The following is a 22,201-nucleotide window of genomic DNA, read 5'->3' as shown; positions in this document are numbered from 1 at the left end:
CCCATATTCAGGTTCTATAGTGCAGGCAAAATAAGCTGAAGCCTCATCTGACACCTTTTCGGTCAGGGTTATTTGTTTTGGATTTTTATACTTTAATGAATTATTGTTCATTTATGTTTAAATCATATGTGTATATAATGTTGTTTATTCATGTCTGTACTTGATTCTACAAGTAAAAAAAAAAAGAAGACGAAAATAAAACTCACTAAACTAAACTATTCAGGTTCTAATGACGTCATTACACAGTTTATCCACTAGAGGCCGCTCATCATTTATTCTATAGTGTTTTAGATTCAAATAAATCTTCTTCAAAATGATTCATTTTAAAAGGAACAAATAACAAAACACTAAAGTTACAGTTTGACATTTTTGGGAAATATACTTAATCGGCTTCATTATTGATAGTTATAGGACAAAACTGATGCTAAGCTAAACTAACCAGTTGCTGGCTCCACTGTGTGTGACTTATATGTTGATGTTTCTTATGCATATTCAGTGAAACAACAAACGTGTTTTACATTTTCTGTTAACGTAAAGATTTGTTGTTTTTTTTATTTACATATCTAGAGTCAGAAACATGTTGAAACTGAAAACATTCACAGACGACGAGTTTGTATCTGATCCTGCAGGTCAGCGTCCTCCTGCTGCAACAACATGGTGAATGAATAATGTTTTTGTGCTCATATTCAGACTTTATCGATCAACTCTGAACATTTTACATTCAGTTGAATAAAAAACAAAAGAAACAAACTCTGATCCAGCTGTTTGAAGTGATTCAGACCAAACACACCTGCACATCTGTCCCTGCTGCTGTTGGTTTGAAACAATATATTTACAGTAGGTTCAGTGGCAAGAAAAAGTGTGAACCCTTTGGAATCTCCTAGTTTCTGCATGAATTGCTTTGTTTTCCATTGCAGGCCTGAAGTTTACCAAAGACCTTGACACTCCACAACACAACTGGGAAATATTTTGTGGAGTGATGAAACTAAGACTAAATTCTTCTATTTTTCTTTTCTTTTTTGTAGTACGGATGGTGTAAAAATGGCGCTTGCAAGCAGGTAAACCAGTGGTTCTGAAAGTTTTTTTTTACGTCAAGGACCCCTAAATTGACACAAATTGGACCCTCATTGGACAAAATGTTGAAACAAACAGCAGAAATACACAAATATTTGTTCTAAGACTGAGTAACGTTACTGTCTTAGTCAATGTACGTTCAAATTAGGGCCATTGGTGTGAATTTTTTTTTTTTTAAGTATATTTTTGGGGCATTTTATTGCCTTTAATTGACAGAACAGTCAAGAGAGAGAGAGGAAATGGGGAGGCAGAGAGGGGGAATGACACACAGGAATGGGTTGCCCGATGCGAGATTCGAACCGGGGCCGCCTGCAGACTGTAGCCTCAACATGGGGCAGTCGCTCTACCAAGTGAGCTAAACGCCACCCCCCATTGGTGTGAATTTTTGCAAAAAATGTTAGCGAAATTTCTGGAAAAAACTGGTAACATTTCTTTTTTTTAAAAAAAGAGGTTAAACATTTAATTTCTCAAAAACAGTAAAAAAGAAATCTAGAAAAAAAAAGGTTTTAAAAATTGTAGAAAAAAAGTACAAATTTCTCCCCCAAAAAGTTTTTAAAAATTTAGAAAAAAAAGTTGCGAAATTTCTCCAAAAAAAACTACAAATACTTAAGTGATAAAAATCTAAAAAAAAAAAAAAAATGTTTTTTTTTTAATTTTGAGAAAAAAAAGGTAAAATTTCATCCCAAATTTTTTTTATTTTTTTTTAATTGAGGGGGGAAAAAAAGAAAAAAAAATTCTAGAAAAAAGTGGAAACATTTTGAGAAAAACTTCAACCCTCTCAAGGACCCCACTTTGAAAACCACTGATGTAAACATCATCTCAAAGGTGAAGTACAGTGGAGGGAACATCACGGTTTGGGGCTTTGCTGGCTCAGGGCCTGGACAATTTGACATCATCGAGGGCAAAATGACTTCCAGAGTTTCTCCAGGCTTCCTACAGGACAATGTCAGGGTGGCTGAAGCTCAGTAGAAGTTGTGTGATGCAGCAGTGCTGATCAGTTCTGATCTGCAGCTACAGGAAACGTTTGGTTGAGGTTGTTGCTGCCAAAGGAGCTTCAACCACTTAGTAAATCCAAGGGTTCACTGACTTCTTCCACCTGCACAGTGGATGTTTAATGGATTTGTTCAATAAAGACATGAAATATTATAACTGTTTGTGTATCAGGTTACAAACATTCGGTAGATCGGATCACATTAAATGACCAATTTATGCAGAAAACTAAGAAATTCCAAAGTGTTTACATACTTTTTCTTGCCACTGTACATGATGAGAAGCCGCAGCAGCAGCAGCAGCATCAAAGCATTTTACTGATCTGCGTGACCTCGTGACCTTTGCCGGTGGCGCTGGCGCTGGCGGACAGCGGCGGTGGCGGCGGCTCCATGCGGCTGCGCGGGTCGCGGGTGTCGTTGAGCGGACACTCGCTGGGCGCGCGGCACCAGAACACCTGCTTGTAGGAGTTCCTGAAGTTCTCGGACAGGAAGGCGTAGATGACGGGGTTGACGGAGGAGTTGCTGTAGGCCAGGCAGTGAGCCACCACCCTGAAGACGAACGACGCCTGGTTCAGAGGGAACGAGCCGAACTCCACCCACAGGTGCACGACGTGGTGGGGCAGCCAGGACAGACAGAAGACCACCACCACCACCAGCACCGTCTGGGCCGTCTGCAGCAGGAGGAAGAGGAGGAGTACACTGCAAAAACTCAAAATCTTTCCAAGAATATTTGTCTTATTCAAAATGTCAAAATGTCTCATTTCTAGTCAAAACTAATCTAAGTCCACATAAAATAAGACTCATCACCTAAAAATTAACTTGTTTTTAGATCATTTTCACTTGTTTCAAACTGATTTTCACTTGAAATAAGTAGAACAATCTGTTTTTTGTGTTTGTAATAAGAAAGAAAAACTTGCTCCATTATCAGATTTTTCTACTTATTTCAAGTGTCTAAAAACAAGCTACTTTTTTAATGTGATGAGTCTTATTTTAAGTAGAATGAGATTTATTTTCACTAGAAATGACATTTTGACTAGAAATAAGACAAATATTCTTGGTAAGATTTTGAGTTTTTGCAGTGTAGTAGTAGTTTATTCACAGTCAGTCAACCTTCCATAATACCATCATTCGTTCAACTAGTGCATAAATAGATTGAAAAGGTGCAGGCTGAAGCTATCCATCTTACACTGCAAAAATTCAAAATCTTACCAAGAATATTTGTCTTATTTCTTGTCAAAATGTCTCAATTTAGTCAAAACTAATCTATGTCCACATAAAATAAGACTCATCACCTAAAAATGTACTTGTTTTTAGATAATTTTCACTTGTTTCAAACTAATTTTCACTTGAAATAAGTAGAAAAATCTGCCAGTGAAAGCAAGTTTTTTGTGTTTGTATTAAGAAAGAAAAACTTGCTCCACTATCAGATTTTTCTACTTCTTTCAAGTGAAAATTTGCTTTAAAAAGTAAAAAGTGTCTAAAAACAAGCTACTTTTTTAATGTGATGAGTCTTATTTTAAGTAGAATGAGATTTATTTTCACTAGAAATGACATTTTGACTGGAAATAAGACAAATATCCTTGGTAAGATTTTGAGTTTTTGCAGTGTAGTAGTAGTTTATTCGATCTTGAGCATCAATCACAGTCAGTCAACCTTCCATAATACCATCATTAGTCCAACTAGTTCATAAATAGATTGAAAAGGTGCAGGCTGAAGCTATCTAGCTTATAAATGCCTAGGCTACCCTTTAATTCAATATTCCATTAAATCCATTAGAGCTCTTCATGGTTTCAGAGTCATAGAAAGAAACAAGTATCCAATAATTAACAAATGAAGCCAAAAAATAAAATAAATAAATAATTAAACAGTATTACAGTTGCAATCAGAGTCATAGAAAGAATATCTCCCCTCTCTTTCCTTGAGAGACGGAGACAGAGGCTCATATAACGTCAGCTGACCACTCAGAGAGCAGCAGATAACGACGGCAATAAAACCTGATCAAATAAAACAGACGGAGCTTCATGTCGGAGCCGCTTGTCCAGGGCCGGACCAAGCCTCCATGGGGCCCGAAGCAAAAATGTATTTTGGGGCCCTCTATTACTGCTAATAAAACCGATTGTTGATCATTTACACACCTACTACAAACTTATTTACTTTTTCTAATCTGTCATAACAAAATCATCTTCCTAGCCTGGCATGTTTTCACACATCTATATGAGTTTTCATTGTCAATTCGACACATGTTAATACATGAGGTGAAATGTAATTAGTTACTCTGGTCCCGGTGCAAGCCCAATAAAAGAGAGTCAATAAAAAAAGTGTACAATAGAATAAAAATAGCTAACTGAGTATGAGTACAGTACAAAGTACAAAATAGCAAGATAGAAATAGATCAAATATGCAAAAATAAGCAAAGTAAATAAATAATATAGAAAATCTAACATTATTTGGGGTTTTAAATAAACTGCAACAGCAATGTGCAACAACAACAATTAAGGTTTTTTGTAATTTTGCAGGATTTCTCGAGGGATCGACAAAAGTAACGCACTATAAATTTAAAAAAGGGAATTGCTTTTTGGGGTTAGGGTTAGACAAACTCTTTACAAACATTTTTACATTTCTACAAACCAAAAACCTTTTATTCTAAGCAGGTTCTCTGTGTGGGAGCTGAAGCAGCTGCTCGATGCTCACTGTTTTGTTTTTTTTTCCTCCAGCTCTGCAGCCGGCAGCTATTCTGGTGCACACGACGCAGCTTCCTGTCATATCTCAGATCAGAGCTGACCGGTCATTAAGCCATCGGTCACCTCCCGGTCTGAGTCATTCATCACGGTGCAGCTCACTGAGCACCAGGACTCAACAACACAAACCAAACACAACACACCATGCACACACACACACACACACACACACACAAACCTTCTTCTTGGAGAGCTCCGACTTTTTGGAGACGTTCCTCAGCTTTTTGTGCAGATGGTTCAAAACCTGCAGCAACAAGAAGAAGAAGACGGTTTTAGGACTTAAATTAAAAAGCTGTCGACCTGAATCAGCTCAGAACCAAACAAACAGGTGAAAATATCATGGAAAGTTTATTTATGTCAATAATTCAATTCAAAAAAGTGGGGAAAAAAAGGAAATATTGGCCTTCTGAAAAGTATGTCCATCTATATGCACTCAATACTTGGTTGGGGATATTTGACATGAAATGGACTTTTCCATAATATTCTAATATATTGAGATGCACATGCTACTGAGGACTTATTACAATAAAAGACAGAAAATGTGACTTTTAATGTTTAAATATACTGATATTTATAACTTTAATCTGTGAAAATTATTAAATAAACGTGTTATTTATCTTACGAAATGACTCTGATTGATGCACAGCCTACTGCACAATCAATCAACTGTCAAGAATTTAGCAATGCATGCGAATAGAGCCCTAGGGGCAATCATAGCCAAGTGTAAATGTATGGGTGGTTTTCCTTTTAAATGCTATACTAAATTGTTTCAATCCTTGGTCCTGCCTATTTTGACCTATGCTGCTGCTGTCTGGGGATACAAAAGTTATTCTCTTATTAATGCTGTGTTTAATAGAGCATGTAGATTCTATCTAGGTGTGGGTAAATACACCCCAAATGCTGCTATACAAGGTGATATGGGCTGGAAAACCCCATGGCAACATCAGTGGTCCTGTATTTTTAAAAACTGGCAAAGACTCTGTGGAATGTCTGACAGTCGATTATGTAAACGTGTTTTTCAGTGGGCGGCTCATTTGACAAATGTAAAAAATTATATGCATACGGTAAAAACCTTTTTCAGTACTATGAATTTACCTCATCTTGCTTGTACAGATATGGTTTATTCTAGTAACGACCTTAAATGTTTTGATGTGGCTGTGTCAAAGGCAGATGAGGACTCGTGGCTACAGTTAATAAATAAACCAGAAGGGAATAAATTACGCACCTATTGCCTATTTAAGGGTACATTTGAGACAGAGCATTATGTAAAGAATATACTTTCAAGACAACATAGAAGTTCCCTTGCTAAATTTAGATGTGGAGTTGCTCCTTTAGCAATAGAAACTGGTAGATACACAAACACCCCATTGGAGAGATGTTACTGTGTTTTATGTGATTCTGGCTCCATTGAATCAGAAGCCCATGTTCTTTTGCACTGTGTTACTTATATGGACATTCGTGCTGATCTATTTAGTACACTTTCTAAGTTTTATTTTAATTTTAATGATTTTGATGATATGAATAAATTGTGTGTCATTTTATCTGGTAAACATTGTATTAATGAATGTGCCAAAGCCTGCCACCTCATCCTCAATAGAAGACTGTTTCTTATGAGTTCCAGTTCATAAAACAATTGTTTTGCTTTGTTTTGTTTTGTTTGTATGGTACCATAATGTGCGTTTCTATTCATGTTTTTAGTAGTTGGTGTCTCACAACTCTCTTTTGAGTGGTCCCCAACACTTTTAATTTTGTCAAGGGGGAACGGGTCATTTTGTAATCAATACTGTATTTTTATACTGTCTCTGGATTTTTATTGTGTGTTGTGGAGTGACACCGAAATAAAGCTTATCTATCTATCAATAATCAATAATATTTCAATGAATATGTTTCTATTTCAAGCTAAAAACTTAAAAAAGAACAACGAACATTCAACTTTTCTGAGGATTAAAGTCACAATCTAGTGATGATGCCTCATTTGATCTACTCTGATCAGTTATTATGTACACATTTATTACACTATAACAGAGAAAATATGACTTTAATGTTTAAAAAATACTCATATTTTTCACTTAATGAGGAAATAAAGTCCTCATCTGTCTTATGATTGATGCACATCCTGATAATCAATAATATTTCAGAGAATATTTTTCAATTTCAGGGTAAAAACTGAACATTTTTAAGAACATTCAACTTTTCTGAGGATTAAAGTCACAGTTCGTCTACATCTAGTGGTGCTGCCTCAGTTTTATCAATGGTACTCTGATCAGCTGTCATTGATCTGATTGATTGATTGACTGTCTACCTTGCCTCTGATTGGTGCGCACCCACCTTCGCGTAGCAGACGGAGATGAGCGCGAGCGGCAGCAGGTATCCGAACACGAAGGTGCACATTACGTAGACCTTCCGGTGGTGGTCGGGCCAGACCTCCCAGCAGAAGGTGTTGTTGTCGTCACCGCGCTGCACGATGCTCTGGTAGTGCGCCACGGGGGCGGCCATGGCCAGGGACAGGACCCAGATCAGCACCACGCCGACCAGCGCGTGCCTCCCCACCCGGATCGACGAGGACCTGTGTAGTGTACACTGCAAAAACTCAATATCTTACTAAGTATATTTGTCTTATTTCTTGTAAAAATGTCTTATTTTTAGTCAAAACTAATCTCTTTTCACTTAAAATAAGACTCATCACATTAAAAAGTAGCTTGTTTTTAGACACTTTTTACTTCTTTCAAGCAGATTTTCACTTGAAATAAGTAGAAAAATCTGATAGTGGAGCAAGTTTTTCTTTCTTATTACAAGCACAAAAAACCTGCTTTCACTGGCAGATTTTTCTACTTATTTCAAGTGAAAATGTGTTTGAAACAAATTAAAATTAACTAAAAACAAGTTTATTTTTAGGTGATGAGTCTTATTTTAAGTGGAAAGAGGTTAGTTTTGACTAGAATTGAGACATTTTGACAAGAAATGAGACAAATATTCTTGGAGAGATTTTGAGTTTTTGCAGTGTATTATCCACCTGAACATTTTTGCTTTAATATCTTGAATTATCTTATGTTTTTCATGGTGTTTTCTTAAGGGATATAGGTTAGAGGTCAGTCACCATTTGGATAGGAACTTCATTTGTGATAAGTAACAGTTTACAGTTAAATGGAATAAATATAAATAAATTCAGATGTTACAAGAGAAAAGGCACACGCATACATTTACAGCAAGATTAGGTTTAGATTAGGTGTCTAGCAGTAGTGTGGAATGTACCCTGAGAAATGTGTTTCTTGTCATCTACCCATCTCTGTGGGTCGTAGTTTTTGGGGATAGGCTACTTGACACTGTATCTATGATTAAGTTAGCTTGGTCAAGAGGTTAAATGTCAGATGGCATAGGTTAGATTCTGTTTTTAGATCCTGTCTTTGTCTGACCTGATCTTGGTCAAACATATCCTTATATTGGGAAAAAGGTGGAGTTTTAGAAAACGTATATAAGGTTAGAGCTTTAGGCCAAGAGGGAGAGATCTCATATTGGCACCAGAGATGCTCCACGATTCGGCATTTTTGTACACTGTTCTTTTTCTTGTAATAAACTCTTTTTGAATGCAAGAAAAGACGTGTCGGCGGTGATCCCTTCTCTTCATCAACACGTCAATATACCACACCTGCGGGCGTGCACGATGGCCACGTAGCGGTCCACGGACATGGCGGACAGCGTGAAGATGCTGACGAGCATGGACACGGTGAAGAAGTAGTGGATGAACTTGCAGATGAAGGCGCCCAGCACCTGTAGTAGGCCGTAGTAAAAATGCATTTAAAACAGACAAACATGTTGTATTAGTGTTAGTATTCATTTTCTTATTTTAAATATTAGTAACTGTTTCATTTTTACTTATAGGACGAATCGCCTTGTTGTTTACATTCTACTTCCGGGTAGAAAACCAGCATTCGAATAATAGTGACGAGAGTTTCGCTATATATCTCATTTTTCATGTTACTATATCACCGTTTAGACTAATCTGATGTTTGTAAAGTCTATAAAACCAATGATTGGACAAACATTACTATTTACGTGTGCACATTTTTGTAATTAGTCATGGTTATCATAGATTAGCTGGGCTAACGGTTAGCCTACTTGTTTAACTTTAATAACTCAGTGACTCAATAAACGGTCCATGAAAAAATATTTTCTCCAGCGGATATCTGAGTTACAACATGACTGACTAGTTTCATGTCGTGGCTGACAACGGGAGGGTTTTAACAGCTGACGTCCTGATGTTAGCTTAGCTACTGCCACCGTTAGCTTAGCTGCTGCCGTTAGCTGTCAGCTGAGCCACTGATGCTTTCTAGACACCGTGATTCCCCCAGACTGAATAAATACAACACATAGCAACACAAAACACACACAGAAATTAATGTTTCTTCAATCATTTCAGATTTGTCAAAATGGTGATAGGGCGTGAAAAATATGATGACTCTCGTTCGTTACTATTGATCTCATTCAAATTACGTGCTGGTTTTCTACCCGGAAGTAGAATGTAAACAACAAGGCGATTCGGTCTATAGGACGAATCTCCTTGTTGTTTACAACTACTTCCGGGTAGAAAACCAGCATTCGAATAATAGTGACGGACGAGAGTTTTGCTATATATATCTAATTTTTCATGTCACTATATCACTGTTTAGACTAATCTGATGTTTGTAAAGTCTATAAAACCAATGACTGGACAAACATTACTATTTACGTGTGCACATTTTAGTCATGGTTATCATAGATTAGCTGGGCTAACGGTTAGCTACCTGTTTAACTTTAATATCTCAGTGACTCAATAAACGGTCCATGAAAAAATATTTTTTATATAAATATTCACTCTTTCTTATGACGTAATCTCATGGCGCACTCCTCCTAATCGCAAAACACCAATGAATGGAAACGGTCATAAATTCGCATTTGCTTTTTGCGCATTTTCACAAAATCCGCTCTTAAATTTTTAAGATCTAATGCATTAAAATTTTCAGATATTGTGTTAAAAGACAATGGAAATCATTTTTCGAGTAAAGAACAACAGCCTTCCAGCTTGTATCCTTATTACCAGTTATTTAAATTAAGAAAAGGAAACTATAATTTAAGAGGGTTATTGATTTTTGAAATGTGTAAAGTGAGAACTAATATAAAATACAAATGTGTTTCAGTCAGGAGTTAAAATGTGGAATAAGCTCAGTGATGAGTTGAAGACATGTAGTTCTTTGTTGAGTTTTAAGAAAGCCTTGAAATGTAAAATAATGAAAAATAATGATTACTTTCATCTTATTATTTTGGACTGCTGACATTCTAGGTAATTTAATTTCATAGAGTGTAAAGGAGAGGCAAATATAAGCCTTGGGCTTCAGCCTATTCCCTTTTCGGTCACTGTATGATATTTTATGTTGTGTGTGTGTGTGCGTGTGTGTATGGTTGCAATTGTGTATAATATGTTTTGTCTAAACTGTTCACACAGATGGTTGATTTTGATGTTGGTGTTGTATGACCGAAATAAACAAATTTCAATTCAATTAAAAAATTCGATACATTTGGATGGAAACCCAGCTAATGTTGCCATAGAGCAGTAGCTACAGTAGCAGCGACATGAACACACAAAGTTGTCACTCTGTATCTCTCCGCCCTAATACAGAGGCGTATAACTCACCCAGGTGGGCAGCATGTAGATGGTGGACTGGAAGGGCACGCAGCACAGCAGGTAGGACAGGTCCGCCACGCTCAGGTTCAGGATGAAGATGTTGGTGGTGCTGCGCCGCGCCTGGACCCCCGGTTTGCTGCGCGCCAGCACCGTGATCACCATGGAGTTCCCCACCACGCCGAGCAGGAAGATGAGCGCGAAGATGAGCAGCGAGATGAAGTTGTCCACCCCCATCCCCAGGATCAGTTTGGCGGGAAGAAGCCGCACGGTGTCGGTGCCGACTCGGTACTGGCTCAGGTTCTGGTTCTGGTTCTGGATCTGGATCTCCACCTGCTCCATGTTTCTCTCTGACGCACAGATGGTGAACTTACATGTTGAGATAACGAGGCACGCGCCACGTCCTCTCCGCACTGCACGACGTGGAGGCTCGAGCTGATCTGAAGTCTGATGCGGGACTGAGCTCGTGCATGTGCAGGGCTGCTGCTCCCCTGCACACGTACACGCGCAACGTCACCGTGCTGCGCGCAACCGAGCTCACCAATACTTATACCTGTCCGCGTTCAAGGAACCAAGTCAGTCCCATCTTAACTCTCCTGTTCCTGTCGTCCTTCTGGGTCAAATTGACCCAATCTGTTTCCTTTCTCCATCCTTCCTTCTTTCCTTCCTTCCTTTCTCTCTTCCTTCTTTCCACAATCCTTTTTCCCTTCCTTCCTTACTTCTTCTTCCTTCCTCTTTGGATCCAATTGACCCTCCATCTTTCTTTCCTTCCTTCCTTCCTTTTCCCCCTTCCTTCTTTCCACAATCCTTTTTCCCTCCCTCCCTTCCAACAACCAGGTTCTGCAACAGTTTCATTCCCCTGGCCATAAGACGGCTGAACCTCCCAAACGGCTGAATTCTGAATTCTTAATTTTTGCAAATGCCACTTTTAACATTTTTAACATTTTAACTGTGATTCTTTTAAATATAAAAATAGTTATTTTTTTACACATATGCACATGAGATACTTTCATATGCACACAGAGCACTTTATTGACCGACCGACCTCACTTGTCTTGTTTTTAATTTTTATATATATATATATGTTGCCACTGTGCACACTGTGTATTTGAATGACAAAAAAGTACCTATTCTATTCTTCCTTTTTGACCCAATCTGTTCCCTCCCTCCTTCCTTACTTTTTCCCTTCCTTATTTCCTCCCATCTTTCCCTTTGTCCTTTCTTCCTTCCTTCTTTCCCTTTGTCCTTCCTGCCTTCCTTCCTTCCTTGGCCCAGGTGGACAACAGGAGGGTTAACTTAGATAATTATCTTCAAATTACGCATCGAACACGCACGTGACACATGATGCAATCAAAAAAAGAGAATAAAGCCAGAATGTAAATATTGTTCAAACTCATGAATATAATGAATATGATCCATGATGGATCATAAATATGCAGCACTTCCTGTTGTTGCTACAGTGCAGTTTCATATTTGCACAGTGGCAATAAAATATCACATATTGTTCATTATAGACACAAATTCATATTCATCAGTGAGTGATGAAAAAAACAACCCCCTCCTCCTCCTCGATGGAAAAAAAACGAGATGATGAACTTTTTCCTCAGTTTGTTCTGCTGCTCTGAGACCTTTAACTTTATATTCTGATCCCTGTGGATGAGTCAGACTTCACCGACTCTCCATCTTTTTGTTGTTTCTCACATTACGTAGGATTAGATACTGTTGGAAAACCAAACTTTATTTTCTCCTCTTAATCATAGTGTTGATCCTTCAACCGCCCCGAGATAAACAATCCCCACTTAGATTGTATTTTAATGAAACGGTTCAAACTGTGACTCAGATCTATTTAAGACTTTAGAGTTTTGTTGAGATAGTTCAGTCCAGACCAAAGTGGTGGACGAACAGACCGAGAGTTGTTGGGTTTCATCCTCAGGGGATCATGAACGTACCAAATGTCTTGACGATCCACTACTTAACCCTAATCTGACATTTATCTACAATCCAAACTTCTCTCAACCTTTTGCACAAGAGAAACTCATCAAAAGCATCAGGTTTCATCCTCTGGGGACCACGAACATACCAAATCTCTTGATGATCCATTATCATACCCTAAACCCTCAGGACATTTATCTACAATCCAAAAACCTTTAACCTGTTGGAGAGATCATCAAAGATCATTAACTTTCATCCTCTGGGGACCATGAAGTTCTTCACCAACTTTCATAACAATCCATCTGAAGGTTGTTGAGATAGTTCAGTCTGGACCAAAGTGGTGGAGCATCAGACCAAGAGTTGTTGGGTTTCATCCTCACGATCCACTACTTGACCCTAATCTGACATTTATCTACAATCTGAACTTCTCTCAAACTTTTGCACAAGAGAAACTCGTCAAAATCACCAGGTTTCATCCTCTGGGGACCATGAATGTTTCAAGAACTTTCATAACAATCCATCTGAAGGTTAATGAGATAGTTCAGTCTGGACCAAAGTGGTGGAGCATCAGTTCCTCACCTTCATCATCATCATCAGGAACCTCCACATTTAGGAAAATACAACACGGATTTCCTCTTTAATTGATTCTTTTCTTTACTTCTTATATTGATATGATGTGATGTGTTTCTGGAACCATCTGAGAGTCGGTCGGCGGTTGAAGATCTGACAACGTGAACCTGCACAGACTCCCGGTCGGAGACACTTCATCACTTCTTCTCCGATTTCCATCGACCGTCTCCGTTATTGATCCGCTCTGAGCAGATCTGGGAACAGCTGCATCATTATTATCATCATTATGCAAGAATGCAACCGAGTCTGAGACGGACCAATGGAGGATAGAGGAGGGGAGGATGGGGAGGATAGAGGGAGGCAGTGGGGGTGGAGAGTGGGGGTAGATATCCATGACGACAAAGATGATGCATGTAGCGTGTAACCTGAGAGCGGAGGCCGATGTTATCTGACTTGTCCTCAGACATTTGAAGCTTCGACTGTTTACATGCAGCTTCATTTACATGTTCATCAGGTCAGTTCAACACAAAGCTAAATGGTGGTGATGATGATGATGATGATGATGGTGATGGGTGATGAAGGTGGTAGACATTACAATCAAGTGTGTCAGTGAGCGACTCGGCCACTTTCGCCTCCTCTGGAAATGAATAGGCGTCATTACTTGACTTTGTTACGGCAGGGTCATTATACTTTTGGGAGCGAGCGAGCGAGGAGGTTTGTTTTTCTAATTGGTTTCTCAGCTCATGTCCTGAAGCAGCCTGAAGTTTCCATGGCGACTCTTTTACTCCAATCGACCGAGATGTTATCCCTGTTTGTGCCGAGGGGGAAGATAAGGAGGAGGAGGAGGAGGAGGAGGAGAGGCAGGAAAAGGCAAAGTGAAGCGTTTGTTTTCAGCACCTCGGACAGTTCAGCTTCAACCTGCAGTCATTTCTGTGTCAAACCATCTGTGGCTTCATTTCCTGGTTAATAAATATCAATGAAACATGATGGGATGATCTGGAAAACATTTAAAGGCCATTTTCAGTCGAAATCAATGTTTACCTCAGATACTGTATCAGGTCACCGGTTCATTTCGTACCATCCACACTCCCAACTGCAGCGTGTGGACGTTTATGTTCGTTTTTGTTCAAGAATCTATCTAACGTCCGTCCTGACCATCATTTAAATTTTAAAATTTGCTTAAATTAAAGCAAAATTAGGACCTACAGTATTGCGGCTTCCACATTGTTCCTTTCCAGGTCAGAGAACAAACGCCTCAGAGTCCCGGAAAGGAACAATGCGGAAGCCTCGATAAGTCCGAATTTTGATTTAAAGGGATAGTTCACCCACAATTGAAATTTCACTCATTATCTACTCACCCTCATGCCGACTAAAGGCTGGGAGAAGTTTCAGAGTCCTCCGTGGCTTCTCTGAGTTACAGGGGGTCTCGGCGTAGCACTGCATGTCCAGCTTCCGCTACAAACAAGCTTGAAAAATAGACTTATTTCATTTTTTTCGGGAAAATTTCGCATTTCAGGGCTTCAATACAAGACGGACATTACATACGAGCAGCATGGAGGTATTTGGATGTTTTTTGGTGTGTCTTTTTGTTACGAAGACAGTTGGTATCCATTTGCAACTGTTAGTTGGACATGCACTGCTACGCCGAGACCCCCTGTAACTCAGAGAAGCCACGGAGGACTCTGAAACTTCTCCCAGCCCTTAGTGGACATGAGGGTGAGTAGATAATGAGTGAAATTTGAATTTTGGGTGAACTATCCCTTTAATCTCATTGTAAAGCGATTTTAAAATGTAAACGTTGCTCAAAAGGACGTTACTTGCGACCACAGAACAATTTAAAAATTAGTCCGGAGCCCATTGAAAAAACAATAGGCCTAGATTCTTGAACAAAAATGAATATAAATGTCCACATGCTGCAGTTGGGAGTATGGATGGTATGAAATGAACTGATCATAGGTGACCTTTGATATGCCCTTTAATATATTTAACTGAACATGAACTGATTAGACGTCTGCTCTTTGAGGGAACTGTTGGACTTCTCTCTATAATAAACTGAGGTCTTCAGTGAGGACTTAAAGCAGATAACAGCGGCACGGCCGTTTCGGCTAATGCTGTGTTCAAGGCAGGCTTTTGAAACCGTAAGTTACAGCTTCAAGTCACAACTACGACTTGGTAGCGTTCCAGGTAACCCGTAGCTTGTGTTTTTACCGTCCTGTTGTCTGTGAAAGTTCCCTATAACGGCCACTCGTAACTTCCGACCCGTGAACTCGTACCAGATCGAACTGGTATGACTTCACAGGAAGGAAAAACACAAAGTACGAGTTTCCTTGAACGCACCATGAGTTAGCAGCCCCCGCCCTTGTCAGGCATCAATTGGTCCTCGTGCTACGTCACCACATTCACGCGCATCCCTTGGCTGCACACACAGCCCTTCATGCCGTTCTCTCCCCTCATTGGATAACACTTGTATCCCACAAGGAAAATTTTCTCCTCGGGTTACAGCAGAGCAGAGTGACGGAGAGACTCGTGTTTAGGCTGAAATACTTCATGTAAGTGATTGCTGACGGAAAATAGGACTATTTAGGACTTATATTAACAAAAACATTCCACTGATATCTGCTTTAACTGTACGTCCTTCAGGAGACGGTGGAGAAAACAAAACTAAAAGAACGTTATTATATTCGTTGTTGTATATAACTTTAAATAAATGATCATCATGTTGCTCTGAAATGACTGGATGTTGTGTTTAAATCAACAAACTTGGGTTCAAAGTAGAAATATATTTATCTTTTCTAGCTCATCTATTATAAAAAATAAAAAAAAAACCCTGCTGATTAACGCTAACAACTTCAGAGTAGCAACACATAACAAAAACCAATGAGTTCTGCAGGTCGATGCTGCAGCTACAGTCAAATTAAACTATCAAACAATAAAACACCTCTGATTAATCCAATTATTAATTCACCGTTAGTTGACTCTTCTGCACAGACACAAAAAATGAAAATAACAAACTAAAGTCTGATTAAACTAGTGAAACAGAGAACCAGCTGCTGTTTTTTTTATGATCTCTGACCTTATGAAAACACAGGAAAATGTCACTTGACAAATAAAAAACAGCAGATACAGATGAAGCTTAAAGGGATAGTTCAACATTTTGGCAAATTGGCCCATTGCCTTAATCCCTATAGTCATAGCAGTAGGTTCGTTACCTTTAATTGTCGGTGCAAGCTATTTTTAGAACGGCGGAGCAGAGCCGTGAGCTGCTCAGAGCTACGCTACGGAGGCTCATTATGGGATTTCTTGGTTTCCCTCATCAAACTCATCAAATACACAATCCAACAACTCCAAAAGGCTGTCGTGGACAAGTTGTGACCTGCACATTCACCACGCTATGAGATAATAACACAACGTTACCAGACAGAGTTGTTTTAGAGGGAAATTCATGCAAAACCGCTGATGTGCGTTGCCTTCAGGGACAGTTTTTCATCAAGCAGGCTCTGCTTTATATTTCTCGACATTAAGGGGTTGTTTTTTCTTTCCTTCTACAGTATACAGACTCATCAATCAATTTTGATTTATTTCTCAATTTTATTCTCATAAAATTAGAAAATTTACCATTTTCATCTATTTTTTTTCTTCTAAATTTAAACAGTAGCTCAGATATGAAGACAGATGTTTATAACATCACTCACAGTTTGCTGCTGCTCTCCCTGCATCAGTCAACTGACAATTTACTGAATAATATTGAACAAAATCCGCTTTTCTCTAATTACACTGGTTGTGTTTTCTTCTATACAGACTCATTATCACTTCGATTTGATTTAATTCTCAGTTTTAATCTCATGAAATTAGAAAATTCACCATTTTCATCTACTTTTTAAAATTTAAACTAGTTTTAAGAAACCAAAATATCTGGTACTTGTGCAGTAAAACATCGTCCAGTTCAACAGCAGCAACTATAGGTTCAAATATTATGGGATGATAGTGATATTTTGCATTTGATATTTCTGCAGTTCCTACCTCGGCCAGTAGAGGGTGTGAGGGAGTTTTTTCTTTTATTCCCCAGCTGCTCTCAGATCAGTTCTGTGTGATTCATCTGCATCAAAGTGACACGACAAACACGTCTGTTATCAGATCTCGTCTAAACCTTTATCTGCACTGATAAAACATGTGTGTTCAGTGTCTCACACACACACACACACACACACACACACACACACACACACTGGGAGCTGACCCAGTCCACCGGCTGATTAAACCTGCTCCATGGTTTTCTACAGCCGTCAGAAAGTGTTTGGTCCACTTCTGTCTGTTTTTGCTGCTGCTGCTGCTGCATTCAGGTTCCTCCTCATTGTTGTAAATGTCAAACCGACCTTCAGCTGAAACATTCATGAACTGAAAGGTTTCCCAGAAGAAGACAGAGACAAAGACAGAGAGAGAGAGAGAGAGAGAGAGAAAGAGAGAAAGAGAGAGTGGGTCGTGTACAGTAAATAGAGACATAACGTACAGATACAGATGTGACACGTGTGATGCATTTAAATATCAATTACACCCATTAGAAATCTACTTTTTGGTGAGAAAATAGGACAAATTCACAGTTTTAAGGGAAATTTATCACCAGTTTCTTAGTTTGCTTCTATGTTTCTATTAGATTTAAGGCGATTGACGATGACTGTTGACTGTATGACGTGAAACAGAAACTGGGTACTCGGACACGTGTCCAAACCAGAACAGTTAATCTCCTCCATGAGGAGGTTTGTTGTTGTTGTTGTCGTCTTCGTCTTTTCCTTCGTGTGCTGCTGCTGATCCTTTGTTTGTTTGTTTGTTTGTCCTTCACTTGTGAACATGTTCATGTTCTTTGGAGAAAAAAAAACCCATCTCAGCAGCAGCTGTTTCTGCTCTGAAGGTCGAAGTTTATTCAAAACGCTCTGGTGGACAAGTTGTGAGCTGCACATTCACCATGCTATGAGATAATAACACAACGTTACCACACAGAGTTGTTTTAGAGGGAAATACAGAGACTGCTTGATGAAAAACTGTCCCTGAAGGCAACGCGCATCAGCGGTTTTGCATGAATTTCCCTCTAAAACAACTCTGTCTGGTAACGTTGTGTTATTATCTCATAGCGTGGTGAATGAGCAGGTCACAACTTGTCCACCAGAGCGTTGTGGAGTTGTTGGATTGTGTATTTGATGAGTTTGATGAGGGAAACCAAGAAATCCCATAATGAGCCTCCGTAGCAGCTCACAGCTCTGCTCCGCCGTTCTAAAAATAGCTTGCACCGACAATTAAAGGTAACGAACCTACTGCTATGACTGTAGCGATTATGGCAATGGGCCAATTTGCCAAAATGTTGAACTATCCCTTTAAGGTCAGACTGAGTGCTGTGATCTAGAATCTGAACGCTGGATGTCACAGTTTTACCCCCATTTTACAGACTGGACCTTTAAGAAGAGCAGTGCAAAAAATAGAGAATATAGAAATATAAAATATAAGTATAAAAAGACACAACAACTATAAATATTAACACTACTTTGATAATAACTTAACTTGTAAATGAGGTATTATCTGGTGCAAAAAAGTGTCAGGGTGCGACAGTTGGTGTTTATTCTGTTCCTTCTGTGTTGAGCCCTCAGGGCCACCGTACCTACCTACATGTTTCAGACCAACAGGCTCCAGGTTCGACAGCAGAGTTTAAAACACACACAAAAACAAACCAGTGAATCTATGAAACATCAGGAACTTCATCTGCTGCAGCCAGAGCCAGGTGCCACATGTTGATGATGGGATGTGGGAATTTGCATAATGTTTCACAGCTGTGGGAATGAAAAGTCAGATTTCTGAAGCAAGTGAAAATAAAATATTTGATATTTATCCAATGTGTTTTTACATTTAACCCTCCTGTCGTCCTTCTGGGTCAAGTTGACCCAATCTGTTCCCTTCTTCCATCCTTCCTTCTTTCCTTTCTTTCTCCCTTCCTTCCTTCTTCCCTCTTTCCCTTCATCCATCCTTCTGCTTCCTTCCTTGACCTAATCTGTTCCCTACCTCCATCTTTCTTTCCTTTCTTCCTTCCTTGATTTCCTTCATCCTTAATTCTTCCTTCTTTTTTGATCCAATTGACCCAATCTGTTCCCTCCCTCCATCTACCTTTCCTTCTTTCCACAATCCTTTTTCCCTTCCTTCCTTCCTTCTTCCCTTCTTTCCCTTCATCCATCCTTCTGCTTCCTTCCTTGACCTAATCTGTTCCCTCCTTCCATCCATCTTTCCTTCATTTTTCCGTTCTTTCTTTCCTCCCTTCTTTCCCTTCGTCAAAATGAGGGTTAAAACATGAAAAGATCATATTATTGTGGGAGAACCAATCATTCATATCTGTCTTATTTATGGAATTGCAAACATACAGTACTGCTATGTGATTAAGTGATAATTTACAGATGAATGGATGAGTATGGTGAATTGTTATGAACATGTGAACCATGAAAAATTATAATAAAAAGAGAATTGAAAAAAAAAAGACATTTAAAGATCAGTACGACATATTCTGGAGAAAGATTTTGACTTTTCCGCTGCAGGTGATGACAGCTGTGATTCCCACAGTGAAACTAAAACTAATCAAATCAAATAAACTTTATTTCTCCCACCAGGGGAAATTTGTCTTGGGCAAGGGAGTTATGACAGCTGCCAACATCCATACACAGTACATAATATACAATAAAACAGTAACAATGGCAAACAAATCCAAGAGAAGAGAAAGAAAGAAAGAAAGTGCGGGGTGCAATAAATGCAATAAATACAAGTTCAAATAAAAACATACTAAAAAAACTAAAAGAAAGAGCAAGGTTGGTATAAGCCATCAGGTGGACGGGCAAACCTGTCATGTTTATTTATAAAAGACTTTGAAACTGCAAAAAGTGAAATAATAATAAACCAGTAAAAACAGTGTTTTAACTTCAACTCTCCTGGCCTCGGCTGCAGTAATCCTTCATCTGCTGCAGCGACGGCTTTAGAAATATCTGCGGTTTGAAACAAGAGAGCATGATATTGTTGCGATGCTAAACAAGCGACAGCATTATGCTCCGGCGCTGTGCGACAGCTTCTGCCAAACGTTGATGGAATCACTGGCTCTGGACCAGCAAGACATTTGCATCGAGTTGTTTACCAGCCAAAAGGATCAGTGTGAGGACACACAGTGGTGGAGGAGGGGGGGGCAGGGGGGGGGCAACCATTCACATCTCACAGCTGATCCTATTACTTCAAACAATGGGAATTTAAAAAGGCAACAAAAGACCCACAATGCACCAGGAAATCAGCAGTGCATCAAGTTTGTGAACAACGTCTTCGCTCTGTGTCGTGGTTGATCGGAGCTAAAGTGTTAAAAAAAAAGAAGAAGCGACACAATTAGATCATGGAGAGGAGGAGGAGGAAGTGAGGAGCCCACTGGGCGGTGACATCAGCCGCTGAGCATCATAGTTATGTTGTCATCCGTAGGTCACAGAGGCCGGACCACCGCCACGCCAAGAGGTCATCCAGGGTGACGGAGACACGACAACAACAACAAACCAACAACGACAAGACGAAAAAGACGAAGAGTTTTGACTGACAATTAGTGCAATGTCAGTTATCTTCTGTTTTAAAGAGGAACTATGCAGAATTTTAACCTTATCAGCTCCATGTGTCCCTTGTCTCCAGCTCCAGAGTCCTAGTTCTGGTTAAATCACTGACTTATAACTAGTTCCAGGGAGAATGGAGCGTCTCTTGGCTGAAAAACCAACCTTGTAAGATCAGAGCCTCCGACCTGGTGTCCCAGCTCTTGTCTCCATAGCGACACCGCCACACAAACGTAAATTCAGAGACTGCTTCCCTGAAAACTGCCCCCCCGACGGGAACGTGCATCAGCTGGTTTTGCATGAATTTCCCTCTAAAACAACTCTGTCTGGTAACGTTCTGCTGTTTCTGCTCTGAAGGTCGAAGTTGATCCATAACGCTCTGGTGGACAAGTTGTGAGCTGCACATTCACCACGCTATGAGATAATAACACAACGTTACCAGACAGAGTTGTTTTAGAGGGAAATACAGAGACTCCAGAACGTTGTGGAGTTGTTGATTGTGTATTTGATGAGTTTGATGAGGGAAACCAAGAAATTCCATAATGAGCCTCCGTAGCGTAGCTCTGAGCAGCTCACGGCTCTGCTCCGCCGTTCTAAAAACAGCTTGCACTGACAATTAAAGGTAACGAACCTACTGCTATGACTATAGGGATTATGGCAATGGGCCAATTTGCCAAAATGTTGAACTATCCCTTTAAGGAGGAAACACATGTGTGTAAACTTTCCACTGAGTTTGTATCACATCATTTTCTACAGATTCATCAGCTCCAACCAGTAAAACCCATCCAACCGACCTCTCCTCCCTCCACAGAGAGAAACTGCTGCTCACTGCATGTTTTGTTTTGTTTTTTTGTCTTTCACACAGACGGAGACAGTTGTGTTGTTTCACAAACACACTCACACCAGCACATCTGTCAGTTTAACACCATCATCACGACACGAAGCTGCACCTACCCCTGTTGTTTCTTTATCGTTTCACTGCAGGTGTTTCTGATAAAGTGAGTTTATGTAACGCCGTCTCATGTTGTCTGCACAGTTCGAGGCTTCAGACTTTCCTTCAGACGAAGGCTAAGTGCTTCTTCAGTGACAGAAAATGTGCCAGAGAAAATAAAAGCAGTTTTGTGTAAGTAAAGAAATAAAAATAAAACCTCCCAGGGTCAGTTTGACTGATTCTGACTCAGCTCTCTCTCTTTATAATCTCTGTGACGGCCTCTGTTCTGCCAAAAAGACTCTGCTAATCCAATGAAAGTGGGGCAAAATAGGATAATGAAATAATAAAAAAGTCTTGTGTTATCATTGAAGCAACTGAAACACATAATGTAAAGTGTCGATACAAACAAACTGACCCAGTTTAACTAATTAGCCTACATATCATAGCCTATAGGTAGTTAGGCTATAAGATAACTAGCATGCTTATCTTAATTCTAAGTGGCTCTTGAGCCGTCGAGCCGACCATACAACAAACTGCAGATCACCATAAACAGCACTTTAATGCTAATTTCAACCTTTGAATTTAACATTGGCTACTCTTGAGCCTTTGAATTAGACAAAAAGACAAACATGTCATGCTAACAGCTAGCTGGCATGGTCTTCATCAAATAGGCCAAACTTGGTAAACAACAGGTAATTAGATCCTGC

The 22,201-nt window shown here is 39.5% G+C and overlaps 2 protein-coding genes across 2 annotated transcripts in view; one reads left to right on the top strand and one right to left on the bottom strand.

Annotated features, from left to right (window-relative positions):
- The window catches only part of mbpa (myelin basic protein a), a 354,691-nt gene that overhangs the window by 319,443 nt on the left and 13,047 nt on the right, over positions 1-22,201 (top strand). The window lies entirely within an intron of this gene.
- On the bottom strand, positions 2,369-10,808 carry galr1a (galanin receptor 1a). The gene is made up of 5 exons (XM_085790302.1): positions 10,470-10,808; positions 8,448-8,569; positions 7,130-7,367; positions 4,980-5,045; positions 2,369-2,734 (listed from the first exon to the last, which is right to left on the bottom strand). Exons 1-5 carry the CDS (start codon positions 10,797-10,799, stop codon positions 2,369-2,371), a joined length of 1,122 nt encoding a protein of 373 aa, XP_085646428.1. The 5' UTR covers positions 10,800-10,808.

Source organism: Trachurus japonicus, chromosome 11 (genome assembly GCF_045865225.1).
Source record: "Trachurus japonicus isolate A0001 chromosome 11, Traja_1.0".
Lineage (NCBI taxonomy): Eukaryota > Metazoa > Chordata > Actinopteri > Carangiformes > Carangidae > Trachurus > Trachurus japonicus.
This window is presented reverse-complemented; position numbering and strand designations above follow the sequence as displayed.